The sequence below is a fragment of the Sander lucioperca genome, chromosome 2 (assembly GCF_008315115.2).
Source record: "Sander lucioperca isolate FBNREF2018 chromosome 2, SLUC_FBN_1.2, whole genome shotgun sequence".
Classification (NCBI taxonomy): Eukaryota; Metazoa; Chordata; class Actinopteri; order Perciformes; family Percidae; genus Sander; species Sander lucioperca.
Window position 1 is genome coordinate 37,854,330 of NC_050174.1, and position 16,966 is coordinate 37,871,295.

Consider the following 16,966-nt stretch of genomic DNA (forward strand, 5'->3'; position numbering starts at 1 on the left):
TGTGGACAATGTATATTTTATATTTTTCTAATTGAAATATTGATAAGTCATGATGTAGTCATAAAGTAATGCTGCACATTGAGCTTATGCAGGACATCCAGCTCAAGGAAAAACATCAGTATCTACAGTATTTTAGCAAAAAACTGAGAAATATATCGATTTACCAAAAAAACATATGTGCAACCTGAGAAAAATTAATGAGAGTTTTTTTCCGGACATTCATGTTTCAGCTCAGTATTGAGGCAGAGGACTACATTGTCTGTCTCCAATCAGTCTTTGTCTTCGTCTTTGTCCATTCATTTGTCTGTCTCTCGGAGTGATGCCCTTCACCCCAACAACAGATTCATAAGGAAAGATGGAGGCAGACAGTAGGATGGTGTAAAGTTAAAGTACATTTGGATATAACACAAATATGTAAAGTTTTTATTTGTGTAGATTTTTTTATATCCATGTGTGCTTCAGTAGACTTAGGTCAGAGAGAATGAAAGCAAAGCAGCCAGCTCCTGGTTTTTTTTCTTCTAACTCCTCTGATCCTCCCACCTTCTCCGTCTGCTGCTCCTGCTGACTGCATGGGGAGGAGGAGGAGGAGGAAGAGGGATGCAGGGAGAGCACACCTTACCTCCTTTCCCCTCTTTCTTCCTCCCTCTGTCTGTCTCTTCCTCTTCACTCCACAGCGACAGCAGCACTCACCAGCACACCACAACACACCACCGCTGTCCTTGGCACACAAACACACACACACACACACACACACACACACACACACACATTTACACACACGCACACACACGCACACACACACACACACACACACACACACAAACACACACATTCACACTCAAACACTCACACATACACACACACTGAGCGGCATCCTCAACACAGACCGAGACGCCCTTGGACTGCTGCAGGCGAGGTGAGTGTGTAAATATTTGAAACCTCCTCTGTGTGTGTGTGTGTGTGTGTGTGTGTGTGTGTGTGTGTGTGTGTGTGTGTGTGTGTGTGTGTGTGTGTGTGTGTGTGTGTGTGTGTGTGTGTTTACGAGGTACACCAGAGCCAATGAGTGTTTTGCACCAGACCAAAACAAATCCACAAAATAGTGCTGACTCTCTTTCAGGAGTGTGTGTGTGTGTGTGTGTGTGTGTGTGTGTGTGTGTGTGTGTGTGTGTTTCCGTGCAGGCATGCATGTGTATATGTGTGTGTGCCTGGAGAGGCCAGAGTCTGTCTGGAAACTTGTCAGCTGTTGGGAGATGTGTGTGTGTGTGTGTGTGTGTGTGTGTGTGTGTGTGTGTGTGTGTGTGTGTGTGTGTGTGTATAAACTGGTGAGGTAGAGGCTAACATTCGTGCCAGTGCTACTTGTCAAACTGTGGATTTTGTTTTTACTGTTGCAGAGAACTACAGGATAAAATCTACCTACTTCTTGCCTCTCAAGTTTCACTTGGAAAACTTACTAAACTTACTGTTACTCGTGTAAGAAAGTGTCAAAAAAAGGACTCCTGGTGCTAACATCAAGCACATTTTGGTTCAGTATTAAAGTTAGGTGTCACTTCAGATGATGAGTTTGTGGTAGAGGCTCAGGTATGAAATATCAGGACTCATTTTCCTCTATCTGAGGATGTCATCTTTTATAACTCACTTAGATACCTGAGAAGGACTGATTTGGTGACGTCGATGTTAAAGTGGCTTAAATCTGGTCTGAAAGTTTGATTGATGTGTAGGTTACATACTATTGTTTCAACAGCATTTAAAGAGCTGCACCTCTGGTGATTATAGATTATAATCTTCAGAAAGAGAGGGGCAGATTCAACTTAATGGTTACTTTGAAGGCTGTAGTTTGTGGCGGTGTTGAATTGTATTGCATTATACTGAGAGGTGTTGCTAACATTTAGTCTACTTGCACTGATATGGATAAGATGGAAAAATATCCATTTAAATGCAGTTGAAACTAGAACAGCACTCAGAGGGCAGAAACCTCCGCCAAGTCCAAATGCCCTATCTTGCAGTGTTAAAGGAAGTGAAAAATAATAATCATATCTCAATAATATTTGCCCTGTGATTTCGATTCGCTCCAAACTTGAATGGTTTCTTCCTTGGCCCATGCTACACCCTTCCACCAAGTTTCATAAAAAAATGTGGCCAGCAGTTCCATAATCCTGCCGACAGACTGACAGACAAGCAAACCGAAACGAAAACATTACCTCCTTGGCGGAGCTAATAATGGCTAAGTAGATTTCAGTTTCATGTCAGAGCAACTAAAAGTTAACACCTTCAGTACCATTTTATAACTTATAATCATGTGTTTAAGTCTTAAAGATATGATTTGAAGGAATGTTTTAAGTGTTAGCTTACTAGCATACTTTCCAACATGCATTGTATTTGCTTCTTATACTTGTATCTAAGATTTTTTTCATGGAATTACACTTAGTATCATCTTTAGTCCCATGTCTCAGTTATAATACTGGCTGCAAACTTTACAGCAATACCTTTAATGATCAGGCTGTGTTCACAAACTAATTCTGAAACCCCTTCACAACTGAAATAAGAATTGTAACTGGAAATCTGGCTGAACTTCCATCGCAGTTTGTCACTGTAAAATGTTGGATGGAAAGCAAATCAAATGTTGCCTTTATACCTTGCATACCTACCAGGTGGCTGTAAAGTTTTTACCTGCAGAAAGTAGCTCTGGTCAGCTTAGATTCAGAGTGACGACAGCGGACTGTTTTTATGCCGGAAAAAGAGAATCAAAACTCCTCTAGAAACTACTCATGCAGCATCATCCACTTCTCCGCTGAACATTTGTATGCTCAGTAAGTTCCAAACAATTGTTGTTTTTCCTAAATATAGCTAAATACACTGGTTGCTTCTTTGCTTTTTCGTCTAGAGGACGACTGTAGCGCCATAGAGAAGCAGTATTTTTTCTTTGGATTCTCTGTTGCTAAAGTTTCAGGAGGTGGCGCTCTTCCCCCGTTAAGCCTTGATTAATTTTACTGCAAACAATAACTTAAGAATTTGTCTTCCGTTCATGAAGTTTTCTCATACTGAATATAGTTTGTGAAAACAGCAGTCATCGTGCAGTTTGTAAATAGATAAGTGCACTTTTTTTTGGAATGGCAGCATTGTGTGCTAAACTGCACAGACTTGTTCCAAGAAGTCTGGTGGTCAGCAAACCACTAATGGGCTCTCTTGCCTTCGCAAAAACCTGCTCTTTCATTTTTGTTTTATTGCGAGTGAATGTAATACAGATGAACTGAGCCTGGTTGTTTTCCTGGGAAAGCCATCCCCGAAGAACAAGTCAATAAATAGGTCAGAGTTCAAGTGTGAGCAATCTACCCTGGCCTCTGTTTGCCACAGGGGGCAACTAAACTCTGCTGACCTCTCCTCAACCCTCCCAGACTGCCTTGCTTACTCGTCCTCTTAGTCTTGCTCATGGCTCATGGAGCAAAAGGCAGCAGTGATGAGTCCCGCTGACAAGCAGACATCCACAGCCACCCCACACTCCTCCCCAAGTTTGATTTGTTTGTTCGTCACATTGGACGCTGTGGTCTCTTAAACACTTAAAGCCCACCGCAAGACCTTTGAAACATTAAGGTGGGGCTAAGCAGGTAGAGTGCCGAACACTAATCGCAGGGTTGGCGGTGGGACCCCATGGCTCCTCCTGTTCACATGTCACACTGTACATAGTGTCCTTGGGCAAGACATTGAGCCCCAAATTGCTCAAGATGGCCAAAACAGCACCTTGCATAGAAGCTTGCTGCCATTGGTGTTTAAGTGAGTGTGTGAATGATCTGCGAATTGTAAAACGCTTTGGATAAAAGTAAATGCAGTCCATTGGTTTGTTGTCTAGTATACAGACCAATATTTTTTTGGCCAGCTCTCATGGGAACATGTCGATATTTCTTTGCCTGCTTGTCAGTGGGTGACGTATGCTTATTAGATTGTGGTAACAGTATCTCAGATATATGTACAGGAGCATAATAATGCTTGCTCGTGGCACAGCGTGAACTACAGTGTCTATTGCAACTCTCACAAAGATGAGAGCGTAGCAGTGTGTGCTAGGTACTTAAAGAGATGGAGTGTGGACGGGCGCATTAGACATTTGAGACGACAGGGATATCTCTTGCACCCAGTTTATTCAAAATAGTTATATATGGTCTAAGACATATTCACCGTTACTTGAAGGTCCTTTGTCCATTCTCACCTTTTTCCATCTCGCCACACCAATGTCCCCAATCTCATTTTCTGTTTTTACAAGGACGTACATGTTATTGTAGAGCCTCAACTAATGATTTTTCAACCATTGATTATGACTTAAACTATTGATTATTTTTATAAAATCATAGTTTGATCTACTGGTAAAATAGCTTGTTTTGTCTAAACTCCAAAGATATTCAATTTAAAATCGTATAAAAGCGAGAAAGCAGCAAATCCAGCGGATGTTTAGCATTTTTGATAAATGTATTAAACATTTATTCGTTCATCAAAGTTGTTGATTTTGAAAAATTGAATAATCGATTCATCATTTCAGCACCTTTTTTTTAACCTGTGAAACATTTTCATGTAAATTGTATGATATTCATATTACAGGTGGCCAGAAGCGCCTGGCTGATATCCAGTATTAGATAATAAACGTCCAGTATTGGTCTGATATATCGGTCTGACTGCTCTGCTTCAGTCCAGCCTCCCAGGGGACAGACTACTGCTGTCTGTCTGTCTGTCTGCTGGGGCTGCCAGCGCTACAAAAACAAGACAGTGAGGCGAGGGGCCCCCGGGGGCTGTCAGGGTGGGGACGGCAAAGGGATGAGGAAAGGGGGAGACAGGGAGGATGAGGGGACTGTGTTTACTTTTGTCCTCTGTGCCTGCTCTGCCAGACTGGCTGGGAAATGACAGCAAAGGGGAGGAGGAAGGAGGAAGACCCTGTCTGGACGAGCAAGAGGCAACAGGCTGATTCTGAATGGTGTGTGTGTGTGTGTGTGTGTGTGTGTGTGTGTGTGTGTGTGTGTGTGTGTGTGTGTGTGTGTGTGTGTGTGTGTGTGTGTGTGTGTGTGTGTGTGTGTGTGTGTGTGTGTGTGTGTTTGAACCAGAGAGACCCACAGAGAGTTTGGGGTGTGCTTCTCTTTGGGTGCATGGGCTTGGTTATATGTGTGTTCCTGACTCTCAGACTACCTTAGGGGACACATTTCAGACTAATTACCAGTTAATTGGGGATGGCTTGTCTGATTGTTGTTGCAGCAGAACATGACAGCAATGATACAGATAAATAGAGAAAGTAAAAGAAATGAGGTATATACAACTAAAATAAAAATAAAACAGCATAAAGTGAGGACATTCTCGCAAAGTGTGGACTTTGTGGCAAAACAAGGATGGTTGATTAAAGTGAGGACACTGTGGTGAAGTGAGGATGTTTCAACCAAGTGGAGACATTTCTGAAAAATTAGGGTGTTATGGTAAAGTGAGGACACTATGCCAAAATAGGTATGTTTCAGCGAAGTGAGGACATTGTGGCAAAATGAGGTTGGTTGACCAAAATGAGGACACTATGGTTAAGTGAGGACGTTGCGGCAAAGTGATAACATTGTATCATAGTTGGGCGCCTGGTTAGCTCACCTGGTAGAGTGCGCGCCCATATACAGAGGCTCAGTCCTTGATGCAGTGGCCGCGGGTTTGATTCCGACCTGCGGTCCTTTGCTGCATGTCATTCCCCCTCTCTCTCCCCTTTCATGTCTAAGCTGTCTTATCCAATAAAGGCCTAAAATGCCACAAAAAAAAAAAAACGGAACAAAAAAAACATTGTATCACAGTGAGAGCATTACTTCAAACTAGGGGCACTTAAGTAATGTGAGGACATTTTGGCAAAGTGACAACATTGTGGGAAAAAAAGATGTTTAAGCTAAGCATTTATTTATTTGTTTCTGTATTTATTGTGTATTTCATATTAATGTGTTTATGTATGCACCAGCCACCAAGGCAAATTCCTTGTAAGTGTTACTTACTTGGCAATAAATCCTTTTCTGATTCTGATAATGAGGTGAGTTGACAAAATTGAGGATATTATAACAAAGAAAGAAGAAATGTCAGCCTGTCCACACCATCAAGGAGCTATTTGAGGAAAACGGCTTAGACTTAGTTGTAAGTTTAGACTTAGTGTATGTTAAAGCATTATATTGTGTCAATGATTGTCCTCTCTAGTATAGATGTAAGAATGTGAATGTGTGTGTGTTAGCAGCAGAGAGGGAAAGCAAGTCTCTGTGAGTAAGAGAAAGTGTGTGATTGTGAGTTGTTTAAGTGTGTACATTCATGCTAGGGCATTTGCATACCTGTACGTGCACATGGCTCAAGCTTAAGCCTAAGCGTGCACGGTGGCCAACGTGTGTATGTATGTGTACTCAGTCACGCCACTGGCTGAGTGTATACACATGTGCAGCTGTGTCTGACTGAGTGTCCGTCTCCTCTTTGTGTGTGTGTGTGTGTGTGTGTGTGTGTGTGTGTGTGTGTGTGTGTGTGTGTGTGTGTGTGTGTGTGTGTGTGCGCGTGTGTGCGTGTGTGTGTGTGTGTGTGTGTGTGTGTGTGTGTGTGTGTTTGGCAGCTGGCAGGGCTCCAGCTGTGTCTGGTTGGATAATGAAGTCCAGGTGCTGCTGCGCCTGCTTTAAGACACCTGTCACCAATATTTAGTGCCAGAGAAAGCCAGACTGCAAACAGGGCGGGACGAGCTGTTTGCTTATTTTAACAAGGCTCCCTAACTGGACTTGAGGACACGGGATGTACTATGAACCATTTCCTAGAAGCTCTGTCTGTCTGTGTGTGTGTGTGTGTGTGTGTGTGTGTGTGTGTGTGTTAGTAAGTACTGTGTGTGGATGTGCAGCAGTGAGCCTTCAGAAATTATTCCGACTTTTGCTGATTCAGACATTCAAAAGTTTGAATATTGAAATAGATTTGTGCTTTTTATTTCCAACAAAATTGCAAGAGCAAAGACCTAATTTCATGATTTTTATTTCAGGCAAAATGAAAGAATATCCATTCGACAGTTAAAGTGCAGCGTGCGTTTGTCAGTGCAGTGTGTATACAGTATGAATATACTTACAGTATGTAGGCATATGTTTGTATATTCTGTGAGTGTGCATGTATGCATTTGTGTGCATGTAATTGTCTGTTTAAAGCACACATTCCTGATGCAGAGAGACTGAGAATCATCAAAATGTGTGTTCATCTACAGTATATATTAAGTTTAAATCCCTTAAGTATTAGGATCCTATTTAGGCTCTTTGCAAAACCAGTATAAAAGTTCAAAAACAGCAGTGTTAAAAGTACTTTATGAAGATGTTTTTAGGATGTTTTTCATTATAATTCACTAGTTTTGTACTTTAAAGAAATTCTCCACTGGAAAAAAAATAACTTTTGTTGTATCAAACACTTTTCACCTGTAGAAAGGCCTTCTCAAAATTACCCCTGAAGCATAACTAACTTCTCCACTATCCATTTGTATGTTCCAGACACTACTATACGTTTGCCAAAATATGATAAAATACACCAATTCTGTTTGTCGCTTAGCTGCAGGTTTCCCCACAAATGCCAAATGCAACCATAGGTACTCCCAATGTACTTTTGCTGTGTGAAATGGCACATTGTCTCTTTTTCCTGATGGTAAATGGTATATTTATAAATGTAACATAGTTATGTATTTGGTTCATACTGATCATACAAATCAAGTAAAGAAAATTGGATTATGCTGCAGGAAATTCTGCAGTCTGCGGTGGGTGTTTTCTACTCTAAACCTAGGTTTTTGGTTCAGTATTTAACAAAGTTTAACAAATCAAAGGCTTCATTGAGTCATTAAACTTGTATATACAACTGCAGAGCTGCTCAAGTACCCTCCTTTTCCTGTGTGTCTGTGCCTGTTTATGTCAGCCTTTACATACAGACATCTACATTTCCTTATAGTCTGAAGAGCCAAACAAAGGCCTACCTGTGTAAAGTCCTAGGAAACTTACCTTCGTCCTTCCAGCACAGTGGGGCTTGTTTAACTTTTATACGCGCCCGTCCGCTGTCCAACTCCCCGTCTCCAACACCTGTGGCCTCTCAACAGCCTGTCTGTGTCACCCTCCACCTGCCAGCACCAGCCTGCCACAGACTGCCAGCACATTGAAATACCTGCAGCCGGCACGCCGGCTTTGGCGTGAGCGGCCATTGTCTCAGAAAATGCCCTTCACTTGCCTTGCCGTTGTTTCGCTGGTGTTTCTCTGACGTGCTTGAAAGCCTGACAGTGCGTACTGGGTTGCATCTGAAGCAGAGTTCACAGATTTTGAATTAAGGGGCTGTGTTCATTTCATGGAATTCTGTGAGATCAGGTTGGTAATCCAGGACATCTTTCAGCTGCCAGCTTTGTATGCACTTACGGTACAAGATAGAACTGTAATGCAATTAAGGCAATAATGTGAGTCAGGCAAAAGCTTTATAAGCACTTTACTCTGTTTATGTAAGTGCATTTAGGACGCTGTTAGACAGAGGAAGAATCCCTGAAGGGAGATAGATTATTTTGAGGCTTCTGGAACAATCAAACAAACAAAGTAGAAAGGCACTCGGAGGACGTAGACATCTGCCGAAGCCAAAAGTCCAGTCTTCTATGATATACAAATGTCGTCATCCCAGCAAGTTTCATGAAAATCGGGCCAGTAGTTTTTTCATCATCCTGCTGACTAACCTTGTCAAACCACTTTACTCTCGCAAATAAGTGTAATTTTCCAAAATGTTGAACCATTTCCTAAAGTGGCATTCAAAATTGCACGTTGTTGTTGATGTTTTTGAATTGTCATGTCAAATGTGAAGTCTAAGGGTCTTTTTCATAATTTAATAGACACCAGTACAAATATTTTCATCAGGGCACCAACATGTACATTTGTATTGTAAAATCTGTGAGGTACAGAAACTTCTGCAGTTACAGCTTTCTGCACCTCATTAAGTGTTGGGTGTGTCCACTTTCTGCTGTTTTTTTTCTTGTATCTTGGATCAACACTGATGTGATTTACTGTCAGACACTCTCCTGTCTGTGCAAAGGTAAAAGACAGCAACACTTGAGGTATCCTGTCCTAAACAAGCACAGATGTTCTTGGTGGCTGGGGATTTCACTGGAGAGTCAGAAAGGAAATATTAAGACCACAAATGTGTTCTCGTGGCGTAAAAAAAAAAAATCCAACTCGAGGCCCTTTTGTGGCTTTGGAAGCTGAGAAGCCTCAATTTGGAGAGGGAAAAGAGATGAAAAAAAACAACCACAAGTCTAGGCAATATGCTTTCATACACAATTCACATAAGTGCCTGGACATGGGTTTTTAAGGCCCTGAGAACTCATTAGTGGTCATAATATTTCCCTTTATACCCTTCAGCCATTGTTAAAGACTCATTGCTGGGTGCTTCCATCTAGAAACACAGTCAGGTTTCCCTCCATAATCACAACGTCGGCTGCTCTGTGTTTGGTCAAAACTGTCTCGTGTATGATGATGAGTGTTGAGTGATTGAGAGGTTTCTGATTTCTGGCAGTTGATTGTCTTTCATCAGAAACAGGACACAAGGCAGATTTAGGCAGAACATTACAGTGGAACATTTTTCTCTGTGTTTATAGTTTTAAAATGTTTAATAAGCATCAAGGGTCATAGTATTTTACTACTGTGATCATTAGAAATCTGGGTTATAGTAGATTTTCCCAAAACGGTAGAGATGTGTTGCTTATCTTTTATGTCAGAAATTAAATGACTATATATTTTCTACACAAAGGTCAGTGCCTGGAGGAGCTGGTCAGTTTCTTGCACCAAGCTGCTGCAGCAATGACCTGGGAACTTTTAGTACCTGAACGGTCTCTTCACCACCAGATGTTTCTTTTTGGTTGATATATTAAACCCGTTTTTTTTTTTTTTTTCTGTCTCACTGATTAAACAGGATGAGGGTGTGGTCGTGGGAACAGTGCGGGGAGACGGGCGTGGTCCTGCTGGGCTTCCTGACGCTGGCAGTGTCTGTGGGGAACCTGTCCACCAGGGGCCTGCAGGAGCACAACACACAGGTACACACAGGCAAACCCACTGATGACTTGCAGTGCTTTCGTCCTCCACATCCTTATGTGTTGGGGACTAAACGACTTAGATTATTGGTTGTCAAAAGCCCCTTTCCCACTGGACAACAGACCCACTAACACCCACTCACATCTGGCTTTTGTCTTTAGCAGGATAGGTTACAATCTGCATTCATTTCCGGGTCAAATTACTCTGCAGTAGTCATGGGTATTTCTGTTGCAGGTCTGATCGACAGTGATGGAAACATGACACCCGGATGGACATGCTAATTTTCACCCATTTTACGATGTGATGCTGTGACTCCTTGTCATCTCAGCCACAAATTCCATTCCAAATTAGTCTGCACTGAGTTTGAAAGAGACTAAAGATTAAAAGAAAAAAGGAAACCACCGTAACATTAACACTGGTCTCCATGCTGCTTAGTGGTTACTAACCCTGTTTTCCTGCAGGTTTGTCACGTCGATCTGACACCAGAAAAAATAAAAGGGCATACATACTCACCTATTTACATGCTATCGCCTATTTTAGCAGGGTTTCCAGCATTTAAAAATCCTGCATTTTCAAGTAGACATACAGTAGACTGTTATTTCACCAAGAGCATGTTGTCTGCATGATGTCCTGCAAAATGTTTCACTTTTACAGTTTAATCAGAAGAGACAAGTGAATGAAGTAAAGATGAATCTTTATTATAACGGATGATGTGATGATTGAGTCTTGGCAGAAAATCTTTGGCGCTTAGAATCTACGGGGAGATTCGTAACCCGTGCAGCAGCGAGATAAATCCCCCCCCCATGGAGTCCAGACACTGGTGGTGGTGGCTGATGATTCTGATGAGGCGGATGAAGCTGCTAGACTGGGCAGTGATGGGGAGGTAGAGGGGCGCTTTGCCATTTGTAACGATCTGCACTGAAATGACAGCTGACGGCAACAGAGAGGAGAACAGATTTAAATAGCATAACAGCCATGAATGTACTGCACGCATAACAGCATAAATGTACTAAAGGCAGAGAGAATAAATCTTAAACAGAGGCAGCAGCAGGATGATAGGCTAACGACGTAGGATGTTTTGCAGTGATGATGGATAGATGAGATAAGCTGATGTGACCAGCCGATATCATGATTGACAGCCCCTGACAGGATAGCAAGGAAATACTTAGTAGGCATGAGTAAGATGAGTGAATGGCAAGGTGCATGAGAAATAAAACTACAGGCTTAAGCATGCAAAGAGTAGTCTTCCTGACTGTTAAGGAGGGTTCAGTTTTAGAGGTCGATCGCCATCGTTTCAGGACGAAAATGGGCAACTGTTGTAATGTGACAAAAATAGATCAAAATTATAATAAAGAAAGATCAAATAAAACGTTTTTTTTTTAAGTCCAGCTAAAATAAAACTGTAAAAAGAAACAACATGCAAAGTGTAAATACTAACTTTAAAAAGTAATCTGAGCACTATGATGAGCTGCTGTCAAACTGATCTTCGACCAATCAGTGACTTCTCTTCTCTCTTTCTACCCTCACTATTTCCTGTCTCACTCTCTCTGTACCCATCTATCGCTCCCCGTCTCTCTCTCACTTACGCTCTCTGTCTGGTATTACCAATGTCGCTCGCCCTCTCTCCCAGCTGCTCTGTCTCACACCTTTACAAGGAGCTCAGTGCACATTCCAACAGTCACTCTAATGAATCTGTCTGAATGAAGGGACGCAGCCATCGGCCTGAATTAATGCTACTCCTGCACGTCAGGCATGTGTGAAATGCTGAGCATCTTCACACGTTAGAGCCCCAGAACAAAACACTGTGACAATCATCTACTGTGAATGTATTTGGTTCTGACACACTCTGTGTGATCTGACCGTCAGATCATCTGTACCGCAGTTTTACACAGTGGAATCAGAGTAGAACTTACAGTACTGCGACTGCTGTTGCGGTCACTAACACTACCACAACTTGTACTACAAGATATTGTAGACTGCTGTTACAAATACTACTACAACAGCTAATACATTCTACATTTACTCAATGGTAACTCAATGGTAGAAAAAGTATTCAGTTTTACTTAGGTAAAAGTAGCAATACCAGAGTGTAACAATACTTGTAACTAGTAAATAAAGTGTTTATCGGTGTTTTAAGCCCCCAACGTCTCCTTCCAGGATTAGGCAATGGTTATGGTTAGGGTTAAGGTTAGGGTTAGGTGCCTTGAAGTCAACAGACGCAGCGCTGCCTGGAAGGAGATGTTGGGGGCTTAAAACACCATTGAGCAACTAAAGTTGTGGCCCATATGAACGTTTTCTCAGATAAAAAAGGTAAAAAAACAAAAAAATAACCAGCCACATGTATAAGTTTTATAATCAGATAAAATGATTTATTGCCAAGTAAGTAACACTTACAAGGGATTTGCCTTGGTGGATGGTGCATACATAAACATATTAAACATTAATATGAAATCAACAATAAATACAGAAACAAATATAAAATACTGTATGTTAACATTAAGAAAACAAGGGGCTGAATGGTTCAGTGCAGGATGTGAGATTCTGGACCAACTATGGCCCAAATGCAACAAATCAATTGTAATCGGCTTTGAGGGAAACAGGTCTGGTCTTAGGCTATGTTTAGACGGAAACGATCTGAAGAGAAAATGCAAAAGTGGCGTTGCGTTCTCACTTTTTATTCTGCGTTTAGACAAGCGTTTTGGGGGGGGAAATCTGTGTGCATGTGGTGACGCAAAAGTGTGTGAAATTCGATGTAGTATGCACACCAGGCGGCTAGGTGGTAGTGTGAAGCACTGCCACACAACACCACCAAGTCCATGCGCCTGCGTAGAACCTTCCTTCTACTTCTCTCCCTCTCCTCCTCCTCTATCCCTCTCCTCTCCCTAGTAGCGCGCAACCAAAACATGGCGAAGCGAACAACAAAAGCTGACAATTTTGTCTGGACAGACGAGGAGGTGGAGTCATTGCTCCAAACAACCTTAGATTACAAAGCCACAAAGGCACAACAGGGCGTGGACTGGAAGTCCTGCCAGTCAAAATATATAGACATTTGGACCGAATTTCTTCAGCAGTATCTTGTACCTAGAGGGCCGTCATATCCACACGAGAAAGACGCTATCTGTAAAAGTCAGATATCATCAAAGCTGAAAGGCATCCGGACCAAGTATAGGCAGGCTGTGGATACCCAACGGCAGAGTGGCCATGGGCGAGTAATCACTCTATATTTTGATTTATGTAACGAAATATGGGGTGCAACCGTTAGCAGATCGGAGCAGACTTTTGCGTTTTTACCCTTTAGACGAGTGGAGAGTTTTTAAGATTTCCACTCTGGAGGGTAGTTTCACTTTTTTGCGTTTTTAAGCCCCAAAAACGTCGTCGCCGTCTAAACGAAAGCCACATCTGATAAAATATTTTAACAACCAAACTTGAAGTTTATTTCCCCCTCAAAAATAGGTAATTGAGCATTGTAGTGGTTATGACCATATCAGTGACTATGTAACTACATGGAAACAGTCCAAATTATGCCTGTGGCTTGCACAGTAATATCGTTACTGAAGGCTAGCTGTAGACTCGCGTTGTAGTCCAGTGGGAATTCTGTCGTTGCAGGAAATGGTAAACAGTAGTGTGCAGATCGGAGCGTAGTGTGTGAAGAGTGAAGATCGGAGATGTTCACAAGGGAAGAAGCTTGGAGTAAGAATAACGTGTGTTGATCTACTGTGGAAAAGTAATGATTTGTGTTTGTGCCTTTGCAAATTGTGGCAACAGAATCAGAAAATACAAGTACTTAAACTTGGTGAAGGGACCGATGGTAAAAGAAGTAGGTGACAGTACAAACTTTGACTTTAAATGGTTTCTTCACAATGTCTGAGTTGAAAACGCATCTTGTTGTCATGTAAGGGCCCTGTTCATGTTGCACAGAAATTTTAATTGCATTTTGTGTCTGTTAAGAGGCACAAAGGCACTCTTTAGAACATGCCCCCACAACTGGCATTTTAGCTAACTGGGAGCTCTGGCCATTAGCTGCAGCAACTCCAGTTTGCTAGCACCGATTTTGGTCGTTGTTTTTCTCTTATCGACAGTACTCGGTGACATCTAGCGATCAAGATTCAGGTAAAAATCGGCCGGATTTCTCCTTTAAGTCCCTGGTGGTGTGCTGGCCAAATGAACTTGGTAAGCAGTGGGCCATCACTCAAACTAAATTACTTGTTATTTAAATATCCCCTTCTCACAAAACTGCAATTGAAAGTGCACAGCTATAGAAAAAGGAATGAATAGAACAGTAAACATCATCTGACTTAAATTCACTATGTAAAGTGAAAACGTTTTGATTTGTCTGAAAATGTTTGCAGATTCAGATATACCCACAAATAGCTGCTCCTCCATACTGTAGCTCTTAATAATGATTACTTATAATGCTACTACTACAACAATTTACCACTGTTTGTGTATCTTAATGTATTTTTGTGTGTGTTTTTAGGAGGACGGCGTGGCGTCCAACAGTCTGGAGGAGGAGCTGGAGGTGACCACGTACTGGTGGGGGGAATGGGCCAAGTGGACAGCCTGCACTCGTGCCTGTGGAGGGGGAGTGATGTCACAGGAGAGACACTGCCTCCAACAGCGGTCAGTCAGTCTGCACATACAATAGAAGGAATATAAGGTGATGTTGCTTTGGTACTTGACAGCCACGTGTTTTAAAGTGTGTTAAAGTCTAAAAAAGTCTAAAATTTCAAAATCAAAATTTTAGGCTTTAAAAAGTCTTAAATTTGCTATATAGTATTGTGTTTTTTTAATTCTGTGTTGTAGTTCTTTCTGTCGCTAGTCCAGATATAATTCGCTGTTTTACGAATACAAATGAGACCAACATGCAACTTATGTTGCAGCCAATCTAAACACCAGTCCTATAATGCCAGTGAATAAATCAGGAAATTGTTTCAGACAATGTTTCAGGACTCTAACATCTGACTTTTTTTATGTCGGTATATACGTAGGTATTAAATTTCATTCAAAATAATTCAATTTGACTTGGTGTAACCTGTCGAAACCCTGCATCTGTGTTGGCAGTCATATTGTGGATTATATTCATTTTAGCTCATGTGACAGATCATAACACATACTGTATCAACCCGATATTTTATTCATTATGGTTTATGTCCGATCTTTTTATATGGTGTTACTTCTCCAAATGTTTGTTTTCTGTCCAAAGAAAGAAAGTTGCTGCAGGGAAAGACAACATGACCTGCACAGGAACTGCTAAGAAATATCATCTCTGCAACACTAAAGTGAGTCAGTTAATTTCTCATCATCTTTATTTCACATCTTTATTAAAACAAACACAGCCCTTCTGAATGGCTGACAGTAAAGGGCTGTGGTTGTGGCAGGTGGCCTCCAGGCGTGACTGTGTGTAGCTATTTGAAAGTGAAGCCGGGCGGGGTTCAGAGCGATCAGAAAACCATCCCTGCACAAATAAACGCTTAAAAAGAATTTATTTGTATTACATACTGTAAAACTGAGTCTTTACAAGTGTGAAGCAGACCTCTTTTAAATGGTCTGTGCTGTCTTTGCCCTGCAGGAATGTCCTGCCACTGGGAGGAGCTTCAGAGAGGAGCAGTGCTGGTCCTTCAACTCACAGCTTTACAATGGGAGGAACTACCAGTGGAAACCTCTGTATCCTGGTATTAACACCCATAAAACGCCTTGACAACCTCTCTTTACCCCATTTAACAGTGCAGACTGAGGTCTTTGCCGTCTGAACTGCTTAGCATCATCCTGCCATGCATCCAAAACAGTAGCATCCTTTAAAACTGTAACTGTATCACAGCATCTTTTGTTTCCAGCAGCAGCAGCAGCAGCAGCAGCAGAGTGTTTTCAGCGAACAAGCTCTGATAAACCCACTGTACACTACTACTGTACCTGCCCAGCACCAAACAACAAACAGACACAGTTAGCAACTAGCTGGTGAAAAAAGTGGAACATCTAGCCGCTAAAGAGACAGATATATTTCTAACAGCAGTGACTGAGAATATGTTGGTAAAAGTACAGATTGTGTTATAGTTTTATTGGTTATAAGACAGTGACCTTTGACGTGTTTTCCTCTCCAGACGACTACGTTCACATCTCCAGTAACCCCTGCGACCTCCACTGCACCACGACCGATGGCCAGAGGCAGCTGATGGTGACGGCACGAGACGGCACTTCCTGCAAGTACAGCAGTTACCGCGGCGTCTGTGTGGACGGTAAGTGTGAGGTGAGTCCAGCTTCTTCTTTACTTTGTACCTCAAACAGTTTCACTCTACTTTGAGTTTTCAGCACCACTGAAAGCACCACATCAAGTCTGTATGACCAACAATAAACCCACAGGGAGGAAGCTGCTGCAGCAGCATTTCAGCTGTCGGACAAACAGTGCAAGGCAATGAGGTGTAGAATTTCAAAATATTCATATAAACTGTTGTCTTGAATTCAAAAAGTTACACATTGAGTCTAAAAGTTCATCCAGAAAGACTACAGGCAAGTTGAGCTGAGATTTCCTCAGCGCATTGAGATTTCATAATTGAATGCATTAATTAATGCACACTGCTCTTTTTTTGTGACTTTTCATAAATATTCTACCCTTAAAGAATAGTTTATGTCACACTTAATCTTTTTGGATCACCTTCCAAAAGAATCAAATCTCATGATAGAAAGTATTTGCTCGCTTCTACATCATTACAAAATTATCACTGATAACTTATTCACAATTTATTGGAGATTTTGTTTTATTTTATACTCTACTTCCATTTCCCGCTCTGCTGCTCAGCCAATTGGATGTGACGGAGTACTGTTTTCCTCGAACACCTTGGATAAGTGTGGAGTCTGTCAGGGGGATGGCAGCAGCTGCAGCAGAGTCACCGGAAACTTCCGCCGCGGGGCCACGACTCTGGGTGAGC

General features: G+C 41.8%; 1 protein-coding gene across 2 annotated transcripts in view; it reads left to right on the top strand.

Annotated features, from left to right (window-relative positions):
* The first annotated feature begins 629 nt into the window (after nt 1-629).
* adamtsl2 (ADAMTS-like 2) overlaps nt 630-16,966 on the top strand; it is a 31,380-nt gene continuing 15,043 nt past the window's right edge. The window contains exons 1-7 of one of the 2 annotated variants that reach the window (XM_031305654.2): nt 630-916; nt 9,925-10,045; nt 14,521-14,663; nt 15,247-15,322; nt 15,613-15,715; nt 16,142-16,287; nt 16,837-16,960. In XM_031305654.2, the coding sequence (XP_031161514.1) occupies nt 9,926-10,045; nt 14,521-14,663; nt 15,247-15,322; nt 15,613-15,715; nt 16,142-16,287; nt 16,837-16,960 (712 nt within the window). In that variant the 5' untranslated portion in view covers nt 630-916; nt 9,925. Of the gene's footprint in view, nt 917-4,824; nt 4,955-9,924; nt 10,046-14,520; nt 14,664-15,246; nt 15,323-15,612; nt 15,716-16,141; nt 16,288-16,836; nt 16,961-16,966 lie in introns of those variants that run through there. The other variant, XM_031305652.2, reaches the window with a different exon arrangement.